The sequence below is a fragment of the Gymnodraco acuticeps genome, unplaced genomic scaffold (assembly GCF_902827175.1).
Source record: "Gymnodraco acuticeps unplaced genomic scaffold, fGymAcu1.1, whole genome shotgun sequence".
NCBI classification, from domain to species: domain Eukaryota; kingdom Metazoa; phylum Chordata; class Actinopteri; order Perciformes; family Bathydraconidae; genus Gymnodraco; species Gymnodraco acuticeps.
Window position 1 is genome coordinate 168,454 of NW_022992006.1, and position 22,762 is coordinate 191,215.

General features: G+C 40.5%; 1 protein-coding gene across 1 annotated transcript; it reads left to right on the plus strand.

Annotated features, from left to right (window-relative positions):
• Positions 1–8,814: 8,814 nt before the first annotated feature.
• On the plus strand, positions 8,815–17,217 carry wt1b (WT1 transcription factor b). The gene is given in 10 exon segments (XM_034201348.1): positions 8,815–9,881; positions 11,827–11,949; positions 12,864–12,963; positions 14,384–14,464; positions 15,008–15,047; positions 15,049–15,114; positions 15,227–15,374; positions 15,534–15,623; positions 16,330–16,413; positions 16,540–17,217. Coding segments are annotated over 10 exon segments (1,272 nt in total). The 5' UTR covers positions 8,815–9,463; the 3' UTR covers positions 16,662–17,217.
• The last annotated feature ends 5,545 nt before the right edge of the window (positions 17,218–22,762 follow it).

Below are 22,762 nucleotides of genomic sequence, written 5' to 3' on the forward strand. Positions count from 1 at the left end.
AAACTATGCGTACTTCTTTAACGTAGCACCATGCACATCAATTATTTGACTTTAATGATGTATCATTACAGGTGAGTTGTAAAAAAAAATCCATGGCAGTGCTGCATAGCTTCAGCTTGTGCCACCTTTTCTTTCAGAGGTCAGAAAAACCTACTAAATTTCAGTCACCCAGACTTCCACCACCATATCCTTAATAATGATGTCTTTCTTTCTTATCCAGATAACAATCTCCGCTCTGGGAGATTAACCCTGGATGTCTTGGATGAGAGTTACAGAGGTGAACCTGATCCCCAGCAGAGGTTATCTGATTGAGCTGCAGTCCATCTGTGTGGACCACCATGGCAGGCCTGGCCAAGAGCTTTCCAACCCGGAAACACTGTCAGTGTCAAAGGGCAACAGTCTTCCACCATACACCCGCTGACCTATGGGTGCGCTTGATGGGCCCCTGTTCCAAGTGCTATCCTGTGACTTGTTACCATGGCAGGTCACTTGGTGATTAAGGTGAGTGAGGTGAAGAGTGTAAGTGGAGCAGGAGTTCACCCTAAAACTATGTATTCGGGTTACTAACATCTGAGGTGTTGAGCAGGCTGTGTCCAAGGCTGAAGACACTGTGGCGTGTATTCCATTTGTAGGCCGCAATGAAGCTCACACTTAATCTGTCATAAAAATATGTGTATTTAAGATGTTTCCTATGATTCATGAATTCTTGAAAGTTTGCTTGTCATATTTATTTTAACGGTTTCAGTAAGGGGCATGAAGTCGCCTATTGCGGGATAAATAACTTAAAAAATAGTGTGCTTAGGGGAAATGGCTAATGTGTGTTTCAACAGAGTAGCCTACTGGTATGATGCGTCATTCTGTTGGGGAAAGCAAGTGCCTGGTACCAAATCGCACCCTCACTCTCTCCCAGCCTTAGTATGCTGTCATTGCAAAGAATTTATAGTTGCTTCTCTACAAGTGAGCTTGTGTAACTGAGAGGCTTTCATTATCTGATTAACAGCTGTTGTCAAGTGCCTGGTGTATTTCAAGTCCAGAATAAGAGTTGGGGAGTCTTTGAAGCTCCAGGTGCATGTTTGAGACTTTGTTTTTGTCTTCTTTAAAAGGTCTTTAAAATGCCAGAGCGTGTTATGATGCTCGATAGCCTTTATAATATTCATGGCAGACTGTCCTGAAAACCTTTTAACTCCAAGGGGACTGTACCTGGTATTCTGTTTTATATTATTTAAAATCTAATCCTGGTAATGTAGTCTTCACAATATTTTTACGTCATATAGCTGCGAACATCATCAATGTTTTTTAGTAACTGGTATCAATGTCTGATAGGGTGTTTTATGTTGGTGTATGTGTACACAATTCATTGGAAGAGTGTTGGTCATTCTATTTTTGTTGGGCAATTTGCTTTCTTAGGTCACAAGGGTGTTGTGAAATAATTACAGATATTGCCAAAGCCAATTCATATCTCCTCTTACCTTGAGGTAAAAAATGTAATGTGCTATGTTAAATTCCAATCCTCTGAAACGTATGTTCTTTCCTAAGCCTGAGTCTTATCTGATTCCGCAGCATCCAGAAAATGTGTGTTAAGTCTTCAAAGCTGTACCTCTAAAAGGGAAGGAACAAGCTAAAAATAAAAGGTCCTCCTTCAGTCACTTATAGTGAAATGTTGATGCACTAGGTTTTAACTTTAAGGCAATAGGCACATCAAAAGTATTAATGTGTTTGTGTATGTTGCCAACCATATTTGCTAGAGCAAATAATAATATCTTGGAAATGTATAAGTTTAATGAGAAAAAAAAAGCTGAAAATCAATTCATATTTATGTAGGTCTGAAAGATTTATGTTGCCAATATATCAATATTGGCCTCATCCATATCTGTTTGGTTGGATATAGCGCATGCCCTGTCTAAACTGCTGGAAAATTGCCTGCTCAGCCTCGTCAAAGATAAATGACTGTGTGTTAAGAGTTAGTTGAGCCCAGGTGTCTACTTTCTCCCTGTCAGCCAGCCAAGTGGTGAGTATCCATGTAAGCCCGTGTCATGGTCATCATCCAACATGGCCGCCCACCTTCCACTCACTAATTGTCTGGTTCCCACAGTTCTGCCTGCCTTCACAATCTCAGAAAAATCCCCTTGCTCAGGCTCATCTATCAGCCAATGACCTTGTCAGTGTGCCTCGCATGATTAACTTCTCCTCTTCCCTAGGTGGAGCAAATTGCTTGTTAATTACTTATAAGCTGACCCACCCTCCCCTAACACGTACACAAATATACCAGAAACAAATAAACAAACAAAGCCATTGTTTTATTAAGTCCACAATGGTCCAAGGCATGCAAAATCCCACAGGGCCTTCTGATGGATTTTATTATCCACAAAAGAGACACAAATAAATATTATAAACCCCTTACGTACTTCTTTGTTTTCAATTCAGCTTTTGATATTTTAATACAAATGGCTATCATCTAACAGTTGAATTTCTTGTAACACTGTATCTTAGCTCACTTGCCATACAGTTTACATTGAGATTTGAGGCAGCTAACCAATAAACACAATGTAATACTCGAGAGGGCATACTAACAGCAGTGCTGACTTTTATAATATGATAGTCTCTGCTGTAGACTTACCATTGTCAAGGTGTATTTTCCTCTCTTTTTCCTCTATATATTTCACCAGCAAGATAATCACCCTGCAGCTCAAATGTGTTGTTGAGTAATGGTTTTGTCAAATGGCAGAAACTATTATTGACAAATATCTTGAAAATCAATTAACCGTTGAGAAATTGGGTAAGAATGTTGCAAATGTGCGCAAAATAAATAAAAACAACTAATGCAACTGTTTAGTTTAGGGGTTTTCAAGGTTTCTCAGGCCAAGGACATCTAGGCTGAAAGAAAGATGGAGCAGGGCCCCCCTATCACTTATGTATAAAATGTAGATGCATATTAAACTGGTCGGCAGTGCTGTATTAACATACCTTTTTTATGATGCATACAATACTAAGCTTTTAAAAGATAATAAATAGCTGTAGCTTACTGTTCAGCTTTGTGGATATTGGATGCTAATTGGCTGCATACTTTAATCTGGCTCCAGTGAGACTTTCATCATTCAATTATAAAAAAAATGTGTTCTTTTATCTGAATGTTTATATGTTACTGACTTGGCTGAAACCATTTGAAGCAAAAACCTACGCCTCACCAAAAATAAAGAAAGGTTGCTACGTAAACTGCCGCTGTTATCTTGCCATATCACTTAATGACCAGCTTCATATCACACCAAAGACTGCAGCAATCAATCAAAGCGAGTTTGCATTTGTAGTGTTGAGCTATCTGAGGTCGTTAATCCCCCCTATGTGGAATGTGTGTGCTCTGTTTCAACCTAATGGCAGCAGCAGCAAAAAAAAAGAAGAAACGCTGCAGTCTTCCAAGAACTCGGACGTTCCTGTCTGGAGAGATCGAGTCACTGCAGTGGAACCGGGGCCCTGTTAATGATGGAGTGGTCTTTTGTCATCAGAGTGTGTTTATATTACACATGCTAGAAGGTGCAATGCGACTTTAAAAGGCACTTTCAATCAAAAAGTCTAATTTGTTTCATTTGGGGATACATTGCACACTATTTGGATTAAAGCCATACATGCCAAGTCTTAATACTAATTAGAGGCATGTTAAACTGTGTGACCCTTCCTTTTATGATACCATTGTTTCATTAGTGCTGATAAATACAATGCTGATGACGGAGAACAGGCAACCTTTAAAACTTTCTCAGTAAAACAATACAAGCTTGATGACATTTCTGCTTTCACAAAAGATGTGTTTGAAAGGGATATTTGTTCATGTTATTCTTCATGATGAGAAATAACCAAGCCTTTAGAAATCAGGCAAATTATTTGCAGCAAAGTATTTTTGAAACATCTTGTCCTTCATGGATTGAGAAATTTGCTGTAAAATGCCGCTTCCCTATAGTCACATTATTTGATGATTGTGGTCATTGTTATACTTTCCCATCATTGTGCACATACCACAGAGTGATCATGTAAACGTTTCTTGTCTAGAATCAGGCTCAAGGATATGACAACAGACACAAAACCGCTGGAGATATCGGAAATGTTTTCTGATGACTGCTTACGCCCCGGCCACAGCTGCTAGGGTGTGACAGCATGGAAGAGGCTGTGGTTTACTGTAAAGAACTGATAAAGGCCGGCCTTGCTCCTGACACACAGCCACCTGCTGGGATGAGACATAGGTTGTTCTGTGAAATTCAACAAGACATTTTCAACATCACTGTGTTTTGTCAATACATTTATTAAGATGTATATGAATGTATTATATTCATAGTGGACTAATTTTTAACCTTGGTTTAAATGTTATATTGTATGTAGCTTTTTATAAAGCTGTTTTATTATTTATTAAAAAGACAATCTATTATCATGCCTTTTATTTTTTAGGTAAAAGCTGCATTTTCTCTGGAAACACAACATGTCTCTAACATTGATTAATATACAGTTTTAACAATAAACATGGACATTTTTTGAGCGTCAATCTCGTAAACACCATCCTGTGCCGTCATACTCACTAGCGCAACAAATGTGTTAAATCAGCAGCTTGAAATAGGCCCCAACACATATCCTGTGCTCCTCTTTTTAAGAAACATTTGCAAAAAAATACAGTGCACAGCCATTTTTTTCCTTAAAAAATGAGATGGGATTTGTTGACAATATCAAAGATTCATAATATATCCAGCCTTCTCCTTTAGCGACTGTCAGTGTGCACTTCTTTTAAAAATAACTGAGTGTTTATATTCCCTGGTTTAATGAATTCACTCTAGTTTTTGACCCTGGAGCATCCAGCTTTGTATGTATATGATTCAGGAAGAGGGGTTTGGTTATAGAGGGGAAAGGTGATCATCAACAACAAGAAGAGCCCGGGTGTGTGAAAGATCAGTGCACCAGTGTTGTGTCTGACACATGAACCATGGAAATACCCGCTCTCCCACAGATCTTTCTTCTCTGTTTCTTATCTCCAGTGTGATATGCAACACTTTGAAGTGCGCTCGGGTATGATATGGGAGATAATTAAAAACTGACGACTGTTGTTTTTCATGTGGGGTCATGGGCAAAAGAAAGAATGTACATGCTGTTTCAAAGCGGAGTTGACATTGAATTCAAAAGAATCTTTAAAAAGGTATAACATGACTGTTTCGAAATGTATCCTTAATTGTCTAAGAGTGATGATGGCCAGGGCGTTCAGATTATGTTATCTCAAAGAGCAGAAGCCTCACTGTCACAAATGTCCAAATAGTGCTATGAGAAAGTAGCAAGGGAAGACAGAGGAATTATTGTTCTGCCTGACTTTTGATTTAAATAGTAACCATCTCCTAGAGGCTACAGGCAGATAGGAGGGCGATGATGAAACATTACAATACAGTACTGTTCGGTTGTTTGCCAGTTGTCATGCCTATGTAGAGAAGTTGTACCTTATTTATGCCACAGTCTGCACATCAAAATAACACCTTTATCTTTTTCACCGTCCTCTCCTATGTTATATCACATAATTTTTCTACATAAAATAGTTTTTTTCAAGTTAATCTTGTAAGGTGAAGCACCATTGCTCTCGTTTACAAAATAGGAGCTTTACAAATACTCTATCTTCAAATGCAGTAGTATGAATAATACAGATGTTTATTAAAGTGGAAGGTATTTTTTGTAGTTTCAGGTGCTCTGCCAGGTCATCTTTGTAGTTTATCATGTGTCTCTGGCAAGAACAAACCCATCTCAAATTCCCTCTTGCTCATAATGCTGTAGAAAGCTTGAGTCTTGTTGTATTTCTTGTTAAGGGTCAGAGGCAATATTGACCATTTTCCTTCCTCTGAACAGTGATGTTGTTTTAAACCCTGGCTAAACCAGAGATTGATCTCAAGAATGGGTGTATTTGGGGACTGCCATCCGTCATAGGGGCTGAAAGGGTTGTTTTCTCCTGGCCCCGTCACCTTTGATGAATCCCTGCTAAAGACTCCACTGGGGAAGGCACGGCTAGCATTTGCCTTGGCTCAGAGGCACGCATTTTATTGACTCTCTACAGATACTTTTAATTGTGCCACAACCTTTTGTACTTGCAGCACATTACTTTAGTTGGTGTTTGTTTGTAGTGGGTGGACAACGGAAGGTTTTTCCAAACTGTTTGGGGAGATATTAATTTTCTTTGCTACTATTTGGAAGTCTCTTTGTGGACATCCTCTGCATGTCTGGGTGTTCCTCAGGGATACGGGTCTGCCTTTGCGCTCGTTTATTTCCAAGTATAGAGTAAGTCAGAGAGCACTTTATCTTTTCTTTGACCACAAACCACCCAGATAAATCTGTGTTTCGCTTTTAGCAGCTTTTGTAAGGTTATGACCGTTGTGATGGATGTCATCAGATACACTTGGACTATACAATTGTCATATATTACTCTTTGCTAAAACTGGGGGATAAACTGGGGAAACTTGTAACATAGATGGTGCCTCATTGTAGTCGAAAAAAGGGTCTGCTGTTATGCTTCTTCTTTTAGGCCCATGTGTTGCTTCAGAGGAATCTACTCGACATGTTATCAAGCTGGTCTTGCTGCTACTTGTCAAAAGTTGCATTTTCACTATCCAATAACCTAACACTTAATCTCTGTTTACTCCTTCCAGTAACCCAACATGTAACTTAAAGAGCATTAAAGGAAAGCTCTGTAAACGTGTGCAATTTTAATTAATGCTACCTCAGCAGCTTGCTAGCTAATTTCATCACTCTCTCAGTGACTTCAGACTTCCCTCTCTGTTTTTCAATGTAATGTCCCTCCTCCCCCCACCTCTTCTTTTTAAGTTGAATCCGGGGTCACTGACATTCACTGGAATCCTAGACTAATATTCCAGATGGTGATGACAGGAACTGGCTTACGCTCTTCACCTTGCAGCATCATGTCCGTGGATTTTTAGTGCCATCCCAAAATTGAGTGTATAATAAAAGATGAAGTTACATTGTAAAACTCTCTTGTGGCTAATTTATCTCTGTCCATCATGTTGTGGTCTAAATGATCAAGGGGCTCATTCGTCACAAGTAAAGAACTCATGTGGATGGACTGACAGCTTGAGATTTAGGTTTGTTATTTTAATTTTCATTAAGTATAATGTCAAGCAATTGCAGATGCAAAATAAAACACTTTTATAAACACCATAGACATTTCCAACTGTCCAGTATTTAAAGATCTCTTATATGATGTTATTGTCTCATTTTACAATAAGCAATACAATATGCAATCACTTTAAAGACTTATAAGTTTGACTTTTACAATAATAATAAGAGTAAAAATAGTTTCACAGTTTTCATCTCATAAATGATTGTTATGCTACATATAATGAAGCAAGGTTCATTCTAAAAAAGCAAAAATAGTTAATAATTGTTGCCGTTTCAAGCCTTCAATGAAAAGGAGGAACCCGGCAGCTAATCTGACAAATATAATAATGTTTAAAGATCTACAGCAGCTGTACTGAATTTATGTTTTTATTCCAACTTACTGCATTCCTGTGTAGTTCCACATTGAGTTAAGCTTTTGTTGAGGTCAAAACCTCTATCTCTTAAGCGCTGACACACACACACACACACACACACACACACACACACACACACACACACACACACACACACACACACACACACACACACACACACACACACACACACACACACACACACACACACACACACACACACACACACACACACACACACACACACACACACACACACACAAACTCCCCCTCTCCTCGACCAATAAATAATTATCCCTTTGTGTGATGTGGCTTAGCTCCAAGGCCATGCAGTTTGTGCAAGTTGCTTTAACAGAAACAGTTCTATTCCCAAAATGGAAAAATGGATGCACTCAGAGCTCATTTTCTGCAGGTGTTGCTATTTTTACATTTTGAGTAATAATAAATACATCTTTGATTCTGTTTATTAGTTATTCAATACAGTCTTTTTTAAACAGCCATTTCCAGCCAATATATTAAACAACAAACTCTCCTGACTTTCGATACGTAAACAAGTAGAACACATATAGGTTAAAAGTCCAAATGCAACTTCACCAAAACAAATATGTTATATTCTGATGCTCGCATTGCCTCTTTAATTTATAATGTATATTTGTTAACTTATTTTGAACGTGAGGTGTATTTCATGTAACCAATGAGTCAGAAGAGTCAGAAATGATGATGAATCTCTGAGAACGGCCTATATCTATTTTAGTTTAGTTGTTTTTAAAATGACATTGATTTAAGTTTTAAATATTTTGTCGACACACACTGAACATTCAATATTTTTGAATTTTACAAAGCTCATCCATGAAAACAAAAAATTACAGTTTAATCTGCGCAAACATGGGCCTTGACACGAAATAGACTTACACTCTTGTTCTTACGAATACTCTCGTATCAGTTTTATGCTTAAAGTCAGTACAGTCTGATCTCTCTGCGAATTGAAAGTACTTATTGCCTGAGATCGCATGCTGTGGTTTTATTAAATGTGCCAAGTGCTAGGACTGTCTTAGGGAAGAAAGCTTTTAGATGTGCAGCTCCACTAACTTGGAACAGTCTGCAAAAAGAATGGAAAATTACCAAGCTAGTACCACTACATGTTTTTAAAGCTCGGTTGGATGCTACAAAATCAGATGCTGTTGGTACCTGTACATGTGGTTAAATATGTAAATTGTAATCCCTGTACATTTTGCTGTATGATGTCCTTTTGTTGTTTATGTAAATTATGTCTTCTTGTGGAACCTACTGCTGCAGGTCTCCCTTGAAAAAGAGATCATTGATCTCAATGGGATTTTACCTGGATAAATAAAGGTTTTGAATTGAATTGAATTGACAGTCATTCTGAGAAATGTATCAAATACTCTCCTTCTTGCAGACACTTATTCATACACACTAACATAAACATTTAATATGAGCAACACTTGAACTTGAACAAAGACGGAACAGCAACACTCGCTCATGCAAATGGGATGTTAGTCAGAGTCTACTCAGAAGTGCAGTCGCCGGGGGTAAGGCAAGGGAGTCATCTTCTCCTCAGCCTCCCTCGCTCCTCCCCCTGTCCAATGGGTTCTGCAGTATTAGAGCCTTCAGGAGAGTAAGGAAAGTCAGACATTATAGAGACAGAGGGACAAGGACTGCTGCCCTCTCAGACTCCCACTCCTAATACAGGGTGCTTGAAATTTGGTGTCCACATTTAGGTCATTAATTCATTTATGTTTCAGTTCATGACTTGTGTGAGGAAAGATGGCTGCTATAGTGCGTTGTGACCACTGATGTTTGTTTTTGCGGAATAGTTTGCTCCCTGCTTCTTTAGGTTGTTGTTTTTTTGTTTTTGTTAAACTTTTTTAGGAGACTTTGTAACTGTGAGACTCCCAGCTTGTGGAATACCAGCCCTTCTTTCTTTGGACTGTCTCAACCTGCTTTCTACAATGCTGACCGACCCGTGTGGAGCCATGTCGATGGGGTCAGATGTTCGGGATCTGACCCTCCTACCTCCAGTGCCTCCTGGGTCATCCTTACCGGGCGCTGGTGGCGGCTGTGGGATGTCTGTTGGGGGTGGTCAGTGGACCCAGCTGCTGGACCTCCACCCTGGCTCTCCCTACAGCTCCCTGCCCTCCCACCACTCCCTCATCAAGCAGGAACCAGGTTGGGGGACCGCTGATCCGATAGAGGACCCTCACTGTGGACTTGGGGCCTTCACATTGCACTTCTCAGGCCAGTTTACAGGCTCGGGCCCCTGTCGAGTTGGGGCCTTCGGAGAGCCAACTGGAGGTCAAGCGAGGATGTTTCCTAATGGTACCTACCTGCCCGGCTGCATGGACAGTCCTCCTACACACAGGAACCAGGGTAAGCGTGCACATCCAGTAATACAAGTTTTCTTATTATCTTAATGTTAAATATTAGTCACGACAAATGAAGAGCACACACTTATCAATACATCTAGACTTTATTACTGTTTATTTCGATTTTTACTTTGTTATTGCCTATTTCCTGCTGTGTATGTGGATGATATCACTCCATGTTATGAGTTGTCAACAGTTTGTGTCTGAGCAGGATGTTTTGTGCTGTACTGGGTCATTCTGTCCCGTGTCAGAAAAAAGCTTGACAGCTTTCTGGTAATGCTCTGGCAGACATCTAGAAACAGTTCCTTTGCAATGGGCTTTTGAGCAGAGATGCTGATTTTCAGTCATCGTCACAACAACCTGTAAGGGTACATGCTTATTAGTAGGTAGATTATTAATAAGGTTTCAACAGTTTTTTTTTTTTTACTGTATTAAAAGCCCATACATTCCAAATGGTAACTATATCTTAATCTTTTTTTTTTTATGCTGAGCCACACACAAACTCCCTTGCCGTTTTAAAAGTCATGCACATAATTATGTTTAACTAACAACAGGTTTTTGAAAGTGTTATGGGACAGCAGAATGAATATAAAAATATCACTAGCATTGGGTCAAAGCAACCCGAGCTAATGGTTATCCAATATTGGATTAATTCCAACCAATTTAATGAATACACATATAGACATTTAATTTTGTTTAAAGATAGTGACGGGTTGAGCGGCCACAGTGAATGTTGCAGTTCATACACACTGTTCAGAAGAAGCTTAGATCATCCAGTCAATTCAAATTGGCCAAAGACCAAGACCAAGAACACAAAGATACTGAATGTGCTCATTAGCTCAGAATGAATTATGTTCAGGTTTTGCATTTTTGAGTTTATTGGCCTGTGGTAATTTTAAAATGACATGGAGTTTTAAAAGTGAGTACATCATCTTCAAAATAAATCCTCTGACCACAATTGCTTGGTTTAACAAAACAACTTTTTATGCTATTAAAAATATATAGAAAAACTCTGAAGTGATACACATTGAATCAATAGCTTTATTTACTACGATTTGTTTTTAAATCCCAGCAAATCTGCACAAAACACATGGTAAAAAATCAAAACTTTCATATTTTCATTTCATTTCAAACCTTTATTTATCCAGGTGTATCCCTTGAGATCATTGATCTCTTTTTCAAGGGAGACCTGCTCATATATTTGGAATCTTAATCCGGCACCAAACTTAATTTTAGTTTCCTGTCAAATCTTAACATTGTGATATCTCTTCCTTCTCTGTAAACACTGCTGATATGACTTTCAATCACTATGTAGCAAGTCCTGTAGTAATAATAAACGCTAAGTGTAGTGCTATGCAGACTGCTGGGATTTAAGTAAGAATTTGTGAGTCATTTTTACTCAGAAATCTTTCAATAACCCACTCGGGGCTAACTCAGGAAAAATAGAGGTTGCACTCATGTTGTGCTTGAATGATCCCTTTCACATAGCTTTCCTCAAATGCAACATTTTCTAAAATGTATTACACTTTAATAATTGCAATCATAAACATGATGTTAGTTAATGTTACCATGCGTGTCCCTTATAGCTGTAATTAAATGAGCATACGTTCAACCTTGTTTTTCTACCAAGAATATTCTACAGTAGCTCATCTCAGTCCGCCTGTGGTGTGTTTGCCAAATGTATTTTTCCACCTGCCATAAATAATGAAACCACAAGGCCAAAGATAAATGGGAGGAAAGAGAGAATGTGTTACAAGAAAAAAGGATTTGATAGTTTGATAAATGTGTCTCTGTGTTGACCCTGCAAGGGACTATGAGCTACTACCAGGGGATTCAGATAACTGACCAGATACTGCAGACCCTGCATGTTTTATTTGCAAGATGATAATCTAAGTGAATAAGATCATTTTAACTTTCCATGGCTTCTCTTTGTGTTTTCTCTTTTTTAGGTTATGGCGCAGTGGGTTTAGACAGCAACCCCAGTTATGGTCACACTCCCTCTCATCACAGCCCTCAGCTCTCCAGCCTGTCCTTCAAACATGAGGACACTCTGTCACCGCAAAACAACATAGGTAACTGTCTGCGTCCTGACGCCTTTTCTCAGAATTGACTCGCAGACTGGAAGACTGTCATGTCACAGCAAGGTTATATAAGTAACCCGCCATTTTTCACATCAAAACAGAAACGCTATTATCCATTTTTCCTTCATCTCTCTCCGTCTCTGTCGGCACACACATTCATACACGCAGGCATACATAAACACAGCCTCCTCTCGCTCTTTAAGCATACGTATGGTTAATGACTCTGGAAATGATAACTTGAGGAAACAGCTTTATGTGACTCTGCTGGAATGTCAAAAACTGTCTGGGGACTAATATACTATGTACCTGTACCACTGTTTCTGATTGACCGGGTCTCTCTTTGAAAATAATTGCATACATGCATGCATGTGTTTTTTTATATTCATTTTAATAGTATATTTTAGCTCCAGCTCAAAAGATATAGATGATAAGCTGCTGAATGACAATAGAAACTTAAACAACTAGAAACATGTGAAGTTGAATTCATAGGTCGATCACAAGACAATTATTCATTCATTTTTTATTTGACCAAGTGTAAATATGTGCCAGTTTTGTTATTGTTCTGTGATAAGTAAATAAGAATATTTGTGTGAGTTTAGCTTGAAAAAACCAACAAGCATTTTAATTATTTCAGCTTACTTTAAGTGACGTTAAATCAATTTGTTGATAGGTTGATCACAAGATAATCAGTTATCCTCAATTGTAATAATGGTTTATCAATGTTTTATTTGTACCAAAAGTGTGTATACTTGCATGTTTCCTCAGTCTTCTATGATAGGTTAAGTATCTTTGTGTGAGCGAAGCTTGAATAAAACAAGCATCTGGTGAACATACTTTTTAAAGACCAAACTATTCATAAATTATGGAAAAAATAAGCAACTTTTATATTTTCATTTACTTTTCAGTTGACCAGCAGTACCCAGCTCCTCCTCCCATGTTTGGCTGCCACAATCCTTCAGAATCGTGTCCGAGCAGCCAAGCTCTGCTGCTGAGAAACTACAGCAGGTAATCATTTGTCCCTACAGCCGCTTATTGTTCCTGTATTTGACTCCTGCTACTTTGAATCCTCCATTGGCACAATTCGGCCTTCCCAAGCGCTTTTAGACTCCTCACTCGTCAGCTAATGTCAGATTCTTTCCACCAACACCACATGCAGCTCGCCCACTTGCTAGTAAGTGTGAACTCTCTCTGATCCTACGTTAAGCCCTGCGTCTGCCTCTCCACGGCCTGGATCCTCAATCCTAATTTGTTCTGAGGTTAAGTGCTGCCCACTGGTGCTCAGCAGGCCAAAACAAACACTGAGTGATCTACTGCTCATGTGTCTGAGTCCACCCTGAGGAAAAATGAGGGGAAAAGTAAAAGAGACAAGTTCAGTGAAAGTGAAAGTGAGGTGGGGGATGTTGGGTTGTTAAAGCTGGGAATCGTCTCATTTTAACCTCTGAATATTTTACCAACGTGCTTTCAATTTGATGCAAAACATTTGAAGGGGTAAATAAGGGTAAAATACCTTGAATACCACCCTGCGATGTTGTTGGAGAAAAGGAACATGTGCAACCCAAATACTGGAACAGAAGTTGATAAGAGGAAGGAAGCTGTTGTTAGAGCAAGAGCTGGAAACCCTCAAACAAACACGGAGACATCCACAAGCACATGCACATGCACACGCTCTCACACACACACCATGAATATATGTCAGATACCAGTGAGTCTTTCCACAGTGTAACATAGCTCAGAGCTGATTAGAAGCCATCTCAATCCTTCCCTCAAGGACTTCTCAAGGAATGCCGTCCAGAATTCCCCCGAAACTGGTTCCCCGCCTTTTAATGATACTGAGGACAGAGTGATGTCACGCACTGGTCCACGGTGTACTAGGCACGGAGGCACTCACCCCCGCAGAGTGCACAACTGCATCTCCAATTGTGTGTGTGTGTGTGTGTGTGTGTGTGTGTGTGTGTGTGTGTGTGTGTGTGTGTGTGTGTGTGTGTGTGTGTGTGTGCATGTGTGCATGTGTGCATGTGTGTGTGTGCATGTGTGTGTGTGTGTGTGTGTGTGTGTGTGCAATAGTGTGATCTGCCAAGGTAAAGATTGGCTCAGAGCCCATGTTTTTTAATGAAGCCAGTGAGGAGTGTGCTGGGTGGACAGGATGTGTTAATAAGTGAGCCATTTGAAGTTCCCCCAGTATTATCCATACAAGGGAAGAGAAATGACAGGAAGAATGCAGAGTAACATAAATATTGTCAGTTTTATAGAGAAAAAAATGAATAAATGTTCAGTTATTTTCCCTTCATCTGTCCCACCCTCAAAACTAACCTCCATAACATTTTGAATTATTGAAGTATAACATTTTGTTCACCAATCAACAAAAACCTAAAATGTTTTACGAAAATTGCCCAAAGCTAATAACTGTGATGTATGTTTTCCTCAGTGATAACCTGTACCAAATGGCATCTCAGCTGGATTGTGTAACCTGGAACCAAATGAACAACCTGGCAACTTCGATGAAAAGGCGAGTCTTTATGTTTTTATTTAAATAACATCATGTATACTTCATTGTTGACCAGTGTTTGTGGTGGAGCAGCAGAGGAGGAACTAGATGAGGATTTGAACAGATGGCTGTTGGCCTACTGCCTAAGGAAATTAGGAAGTGGGGATGTGTGTGTGTGTGTGTGTGTGGTGTGTGTGTGTGTGTGTGTGTGTGTGTGTGTGTGTGTGTGTGTGTGTGTGTGTGTGTGTGTGTGTGTGTGTGTGTGTGTGTGTGTGTGTGTGTGTGTGTGTGTGTGTGTGTGTGTGTGTGTGTGTGTGTGTGTGTGTCTTGTTTAGGATAGCTATTTTATTGTGATTTTTTAAGTGTGTGTGACACGATTGCCACAAGACCTCGGCATTTTTAAGGTTTTAACACTTTAAGGTGTTTCCCTTAACTTTCTTTATTTGGACTAGATGCACCGTCCTGACCAATTGATGAATTTATTTCATTTGCTAAATCTCTCAGTTTTGCACTCAAACTGTTTAGGTTTTACTCAATTTGTTTTATTTTGCTTCTGTCCAGCAGTGCCCATGCACCCAGCTATGACAGTGACCCCACAGCCCCACCCCCCACCCATGCTCATGAGTGCCCAGTATCACATACACACACATGGTGTCTTCAGAGGACTTCAGGTCAGTCAGAGTTACACACATGCAGGCTCAAAACAACACACAGCCTTACAGTAAATACATACACAAAGTGCACTTCTGGACTACTAAGCCTTCTGACTTCTCTTTCTTAAAGGATGTTCGGCGCGTAGCTGGCATTGCTCCTCCCACTGTGAGGTCATCTGAAGCCAGTGAAAAGCGTCCATTTGTTTGTGCTTATCCTGGCTGCAGCAAGAGATACTTCAAACTGTCACATCTGCAGATGCACGGCCGCAAACACACAGGTGAGAGGATTTCATTTAAACTGCTGCTAAATGAAATTGAGAAATTCATACAAACTTAAGAAATGATATGGTTGTTGGTATGATGCCCAGGTGTGAATGTGTATTGCTGTGTAAAAAGTAAATTGATAAAGCTGTGGATATGGATGGTTTGTTTTGCAGGAGAGAAGCCTTACCAGTGTGACTTCACAGACTGCGGCCGCAGATTCTCTCGCTCAGACCAGTTGAAGAGGCACCAGCGCAGACACACAGGTACACCGGCGTAAAGCTACTGTATGAGTTAGGGTGTGACATCCCTCCAGGGCCTTGGCTGCCTCTGAGGACACTGACGTCATGAACTCAGTTCCCTTTTCTGGGAATTAAAAAAAATTATCGATCCTAGGGGAACTGTCCATTCCAAAACATAACAAAATAAACCCACTGTTGGTACTCCACTGGGAGATTCAATTGTTTTTGGACCCAGTATATTTTACCTTGTCTATAAGGCCAATAAATATATGAATAAATAAGTAGGATTTGGTATGTTTCTATCTGTTCCTGTCACTGAGAAGAAGGCCAAAAAACAGGCTTTGGGTTTTAAATAGACAAGATAATGTATATGACAAATCCAAATAATCTAAATATTTTTTTATGTCAGATCAAAAATGATAAAACAAGCAGTTATAACCAACTTAACTTTATTTCAAACACATACTAGCTTCATATCAGTATTAAACTATGACAACATATAATTAAACAAGAACATTGTAAACCATGTTGCTTTAACTAATTTGATATATAAATAATATGAATACATACGTAAAACATGCTGAGATTGTAAAATCGGCCGGAATGGTTTCAATTTGTAATGCTTACAACCTCTACATTGATTGCTCCATCTTATAACCTTTGACCCCTGCTCTGCTTTCTTCTCATTTCTATCTCTGTCAATACAACACTTGTTTGCACACCTGTGTAGGAGTGAAGCCCTTTCAGTGCGAGACGTGTCAGAGAAAGTTTTCACGGTCAGATCATCTTAAGACGCACACTCGGACTCATACAGGTAAAACAAGTGCGTATACCTTTATTTCCTACCGCTCCATTCTGAGACTATTCAAATACATTATAACACAAGTTTGCATTTCTATAGTTGTAGTAACTTTATCTTGTTTTTTTTCTTGTTTGTCAGGTGAGAAGCCATTTACCTGCCGCTGGTCCAGCTGCGAGAAGAAGTTTGCCCGTTCTGATGAGCTGGTGCGCCACCACAGCATGCACCAGAGGAACCTGACCAAGCTGCAGCCTGCCATCTGAGCAGCGAGAGGAGGAGGAGGATGAGGAGGATGAGGAAGCTGACAATATGTTGTGCCAGGCAGCCAGTGGTGAAAGCCGCAGGAGCCTGGTCAGCATGGTGCCTTGCCAGAATGTGGTGAGCCCAGCTGATGCCTCCCTCTGCCAGCCGACATAAAGAGACTCGTAATCCTCGAGAACTTCAGGATGCACCTCAACTAGCACTCGTTCGGGTTATTTGACACAAAAACTCAGACTGAGAGGGTACAACCACAGTTATTCTGAGCCAAGAAGAATATTTTTTTTATGAGATGAGGAAAATGTTGATACACTATTTTAGTAAACTTGCACTGGCTTTTTTTTAATGCATTTTTTGTATTGTGTCACCTTGTAAACTGAATTACGAAATGGGCAATGTGTCCATTCATTTGAGATTTTTTGCTTTGAGTAATGTGAACATCTTGATATTCTTACAGTTTAATTTCTCACAAAATTGCTCTATGTGGTGTATTTGCTTACTTTTATAGGCATTCCTTTTTGTAATTTCTATGTTTTCAAGTTTATAAAACTTTGATTCACATGGTTGTCAAGAGTCAAGAGTGTGTGTGTGTGTGTGTGTGTGTGTGTGTGTGTGTGTGTGTGTGTGTGTGTGTGTGTGTGTCTGTGTGTGTGTGTGTGAGAGAGAGACAAAAGAGGTGTTGGTGTTGTCAGGTTAAGAGGCCACCTATGAGTAGTGGTGGCGGGGGATGAGGGGGTGACTGACAGTAAAACAGCACCCCACTGTGACTCTGACAGGGTGCAGATCTCTCCCTCCTTAATCTCTAACACACATCTTCATAACTAGAAACATCTGGAGTTGAGTAAATCTCATTGGAAAAGACACATACCTCTGTGTCAGCTGGCTGTACCCCACTGACTGCCCCTTTCTGCATATAGGCAGGGCCTCAACATGCACACACACACAAAAGCAGACTCACTCAGGTCCCCATAGAAAGCCTAAATTGTATTTTACATCATCGAGCCACATGATGGCAGTATTAGCCTTTACAGTCGAGCAGATGCGACTTGAGCTGAGCCCTGGAGTGTGACTGAACCGATGCTTATAATTTGTACATTTCCGTCTTCATATGGTACATGTCCACTAAAGTTTCGCCCTGAATAGCCACGATAAATATGTTAAAATCATCGAAAGTGAGAAAGAGGGATGCCCGTTCAGAGCATGCCCTGGCCCATCACATATACATGATGTGGATGGAGTTGTGTGTCAAGTCTATAAGAGATGATTCAGCTACAGCAGGTATGTAAATAAAATATGACTCAATGTGGGAAGAATAGAGCGGTTGCGTGGCTCTGTGGGCTAATGATGTCACATACCTGAAAAAGCAATGTAAACACGCACATGGTATATTTAGCTGTACGCTACATGTTCACACATGGAAACCACAGCTCTCATTCACTTAAGACTTTCACACAGAACCAGAAACACACTTACAGTATACACACACACACACACACACACACACACACACACACACACACACACACACACACACACACACACACACACACACACACACACCACACACACACACACACACACACACACACACACACACACACACCACACACACACACACACACACACACACACACACACACACACACACACTCACATCTGCTCCTGCACTGCTGCTCTCATTTCCTCAGTAGATCCTGAGATTTGCCAAACTAACAGAAAGATTAAAATGCCGTTCTCCTGTTTAAGGGTCACCGACTGCTCATTTGAAGTGGTGATCAGGTTGTTTTCCAATCCACTAAATGACTGTGAGCTAGTATCTCTGTGATGTTCTGCTTTTTTCTGATTCTTAATCCAATACACTTTGATTAAGAAGTGCTTCTCTTTGTTCTATCTCCACAGGGGCACCAGGAAGCGGAGGAAGATCAGAGGAGCAGCAGAGTTGAACATTTGACTCACTCCAGTTCACTCTTAACTGGAGACGGCCAAGGCTGTGTGCAGCGTGAGGAACCCATGCTTTAAATGTCCTCCATTAATACTGCCATCATTATCTCACACATTCAAAGAGACACTGACCTAAACCCTTGATTGATCTATGGGGTCAACATTCCTTCAAAATGTTCGTTGTTGAAAGTGTAAGGAAATATCTGATAACACCACAATGTATGGGCTCAGTCTCGTTCTGCCAAACGTTACCGCCAATCTGAATGCATGAACACACACATATACACGCACACAAACTCACATGCACACACGCCACCAGATGCCCCCTCAGCTGTACTGCTGGCTGTTTGCCTTTAAGGGGTGTCAGCGTGGGTAATCTCAGGTGACGTACACCTGGTAACACACAGCCCAAGACATCTGTAGGACAGCAGGCCTGCTATAGCTTCACAGCCTCCATCTCCACATGCAACCCTCCAAAAAGGTTTCTTTTTGAATGCAAGTGTGATTTAACCTCACTGTCACATTTAAAAAGCCATGAAACAAGAACAGTTGACTCCATACATCCAAGTTTCCACCTTCACTTTCTATGCACTAATGAGTCTTTTAATTAATGTAGTCTTATTTGTTAATATGACATTCTGAGAAGTCCCAGGTGCATACAACATCACTATGAATCCGGCTGTGTTTCTTTGGGCCAAAAATATATTATTTAACCTCAGGGTGCCGTAAAGGTCAATGCACATGTAGCACACAGAGGCCTCTATGAGCCCCGAGGGATTGTTAACAAGGTCAAGGCCCCAGGGAGGGGGTTACAGGGAGGCCTGCATGCAAAAACAATGCTACACCAACAGGAGGCGCTGTCGGGGAATGTTCAAATGTTAAGTGAAGCATGTACTTAGTTGTATTCCCAGACAGCGCCCCCCCCCCCCCCCCCCCCCCCCTCAGGCTGGCTCTCTTGTGCAGAGCTGCTGCTCCACAGTCTGAGGGGCCTAGGGGTTCTTGGGGGTATTCCCTGTGGTAAAGCGGGGAGCCTGAGGGGCTCCGGTGTGTAGGAGCTTTGGGAATGCAGAGGCCTTGGGGGCCTGGAGCTCAGATGGGGCCTAGAGGGTAAACTTTCTCACTCAGGGAGCAGAGATGGAGCAAATACAAAAAGACAGCGAGAGGAAAACACCTTAAGAGGAGTCTGTCAGATATGCAGGCAGCAGCCGGGAAGATCCCATGAGGGAACACAGAAACACAAACACACACATGGATGTATACTCCAACCCAAAACCAATATGTGGGCCAGCAAATAGAGGCAGAGCTTTTTAAATATTCTCTCTCTCCTCAACCATCAGGTCTTTCATCTTGTCTTCTTTCCTCCCTCCCGCTGTCTCCTCTATTCCGCTGGAAGATATTAGCGCCTAACAGGATTAGATGTGTCTCTATCATGTGAGACACAAGATCACAAACCTACCCAAACCCCCTGGGGAACATCGTAACGGGAGGGATGAAACAAGGCCTCGTCTACCCTCTCCTCCCCTCCATCCCAAAGGTATCCAGATGCTGGGACATGGAGAGAGGACCAGAGAAACGAAAGAGACAAATGTTGACAAATGGAGCGAGAGAGGCGTTTTGTCCAAAGATATCAGTCTCACTGGGATAGCGTTTTCTCCACTCTCAATGTCATGAACTCCAAAATCAACTCTACTCTGGGCAGTTTTGCTCATCTTTTAATTAAAACTTGTAAAAGCTTCTTTCTTCATATATCATTGTAAGATACGCAGCAGACTGTCAGACTGATTGGGCAACCAAAGCAGCGAAGTAGCTGTGCAAAAGCTGTTTGAAACTGATTTTGAGCCATCCTGACCTCAGTCCAAAGAGCTCCCATTACTCCAGAGGCAGTTACAATTAGTTACCAACTCACTAGGTTTATGCTTCCTAAATTGAAATGTATCGCTCTTTAAAGCCTCCTCTCTAATTGTGTAGTCATTAATGGCCGATTCCCTATCTACACTGCGTTGATGGGTACATAAAAACTCATGATGATAGACGAGCAGAAGTGCAGTTGTTAAAAAGAGAGGAGATTGTCTCTTGTTCTGTGTCATCACCACTAGGAGGAGTAGAGTCTTGTGATGGGAGAGGGGAGGGATGAGCACTTTCTCTGGGATGACATGAAAGATTGATGGATTCGTTCAAGCTTCATTGTCCAGAAGTAGAAACATGTGAGGCGCCAAATTAGCCTACATTCATATGACACACGCACATACAATCACATAACTTGCACAAACACAGAAGGAACGGCCTGTGCAGCATCAGGGCTGTCGCCAGCATTTTAGAAAAGCTGAGGTCATAGGTCAAAGTTAACCAAACTCAGCCCCTACACCACAAACAAGAGTAAATTACATGATTTATCTGTTCAATTATATTTTCAATACATTTTAAGGATGGTCTAAATGTACACTGCCAGAACACAATTCTGGTTAAAAATACCCAAAACTATTTTGAATACTTTATTTATTGCCCTTATTTAGTCAAATTCAAATACAATAACTTTGATTTAAGAAAGATTATGTTTTCTTGTGTGTGAAAAATATTTGAGAGGATATGGGAAATATATCTATATTATAGGGATATTGTGTTATGAGACTATTATGTCATCTTAGATTTTGGATATCATTTCGTAATTGTCGTAATTTTCTGCCTTAGAGTAAAATTACTCAACTATTTTATTTACCAGACTGTTCTCGCTGTTCTTTTATTTTCCTTTATCTTCACTCTTCTGAATAAATCATTTTAAGAGGGTACATGAGACAAATTGCATCGTAATGTAAAAAGTTAGGTCTGACAGCACTCTTTCACCACTGCTACAGTATTTTAAATGTTTTATGTTGACTAGGTGCTGGAGGAATCATCCTATAAGGTACTTTCCATGTGCACATTTTAAACTATACAGTATATAGAATCCTCCCTTTAAGTTGGTAAAACTATCATATTAACAAAGAAATTACAATTTAAATGTTGCATAGTGCACTAAGAGTTTGTAACTCTTATTAAAAAACATTTTTATAATAACAATGTTGTGTTACAATGTTAAATTGTACAAACCTACCATGAAAAAGGATTCGTGTATTTGACTCATTCAGTTTAGTGATAAAACTAAGACAAAGGGACAGCCTATCCCGAGCTGTCAACTAACCATGTAAAGTCACCATTTAGCTTGGTAAATATCAAATATTTTATCTAAGTAGCTGGATAACAAACGGACATTGTATTGTTTTTTTTGTTGTTGCCATTATGCCTGTTATTATATAATGGGCAGAAATCCTGTTATGGAAGCCTCAGCACAGGATGGGTCAGATGTCCCAAAGACCATTACAAACAACACAGTGGGCTACAAATCCCCAGGGTACAAAGAACAAACACAACAGATAAAAGACAAAGATCAAGAAGAGGCGGATATATATTCCGATGAAAAATAGGGCATCATGATGATAAGAGTCCGGGAGGAGCAGGGGAGTTGTGGGGGGATGCACTGCAGTTTGTTATGAAGGCAGTTTAATTGTAGTAGTCATTCTGGCATTGCTGCTGTTAATTGCTGATATGGAAATGGCAGTGTATGAAAAAAGCTCTTTAACAGGAGATTGTTGGAGGACAAGACTAAGTGTAAATTATACTGGATGGGGGGGGGGGGGGGGGGGGGGGGGGGGGGGCTTATAGTCTTAGACATTAATATTCTACACTTTATGACCCTCTCCCACTGTCTTCACCCTGTTCTCACCCAGAGGGCTCATTATTATTAGTGGAGAGGGGTTGATCTACACAGACACTCATATGAGAACTGTCCAAAGGCATTACTGTACACACACTCCCTCAGTGTGAATGATTAGGAACCTATCATAAACAGGAGGGGCAGGCTGTTAAACATGGCCGTGAGGCAGGCTGCACAAATAGTCCATGTGCCCCCATCTTACTCAGGCAAACACACATTTGGTTCTTTTACATCTCCGCTCACCACTTATACTCAACCTTCATTTACACTGGCCCAGACACAAAGATGCACCCTGACACATGACAATCCTCATATGCGAGTTGAACGAAGTGCATTGAGCTACTTAGTGGTTAAGGCCTCCCAATTATTCAAATGCGTGATGCAAGACTGACCCCACACTCTTTAGCAAGGCAA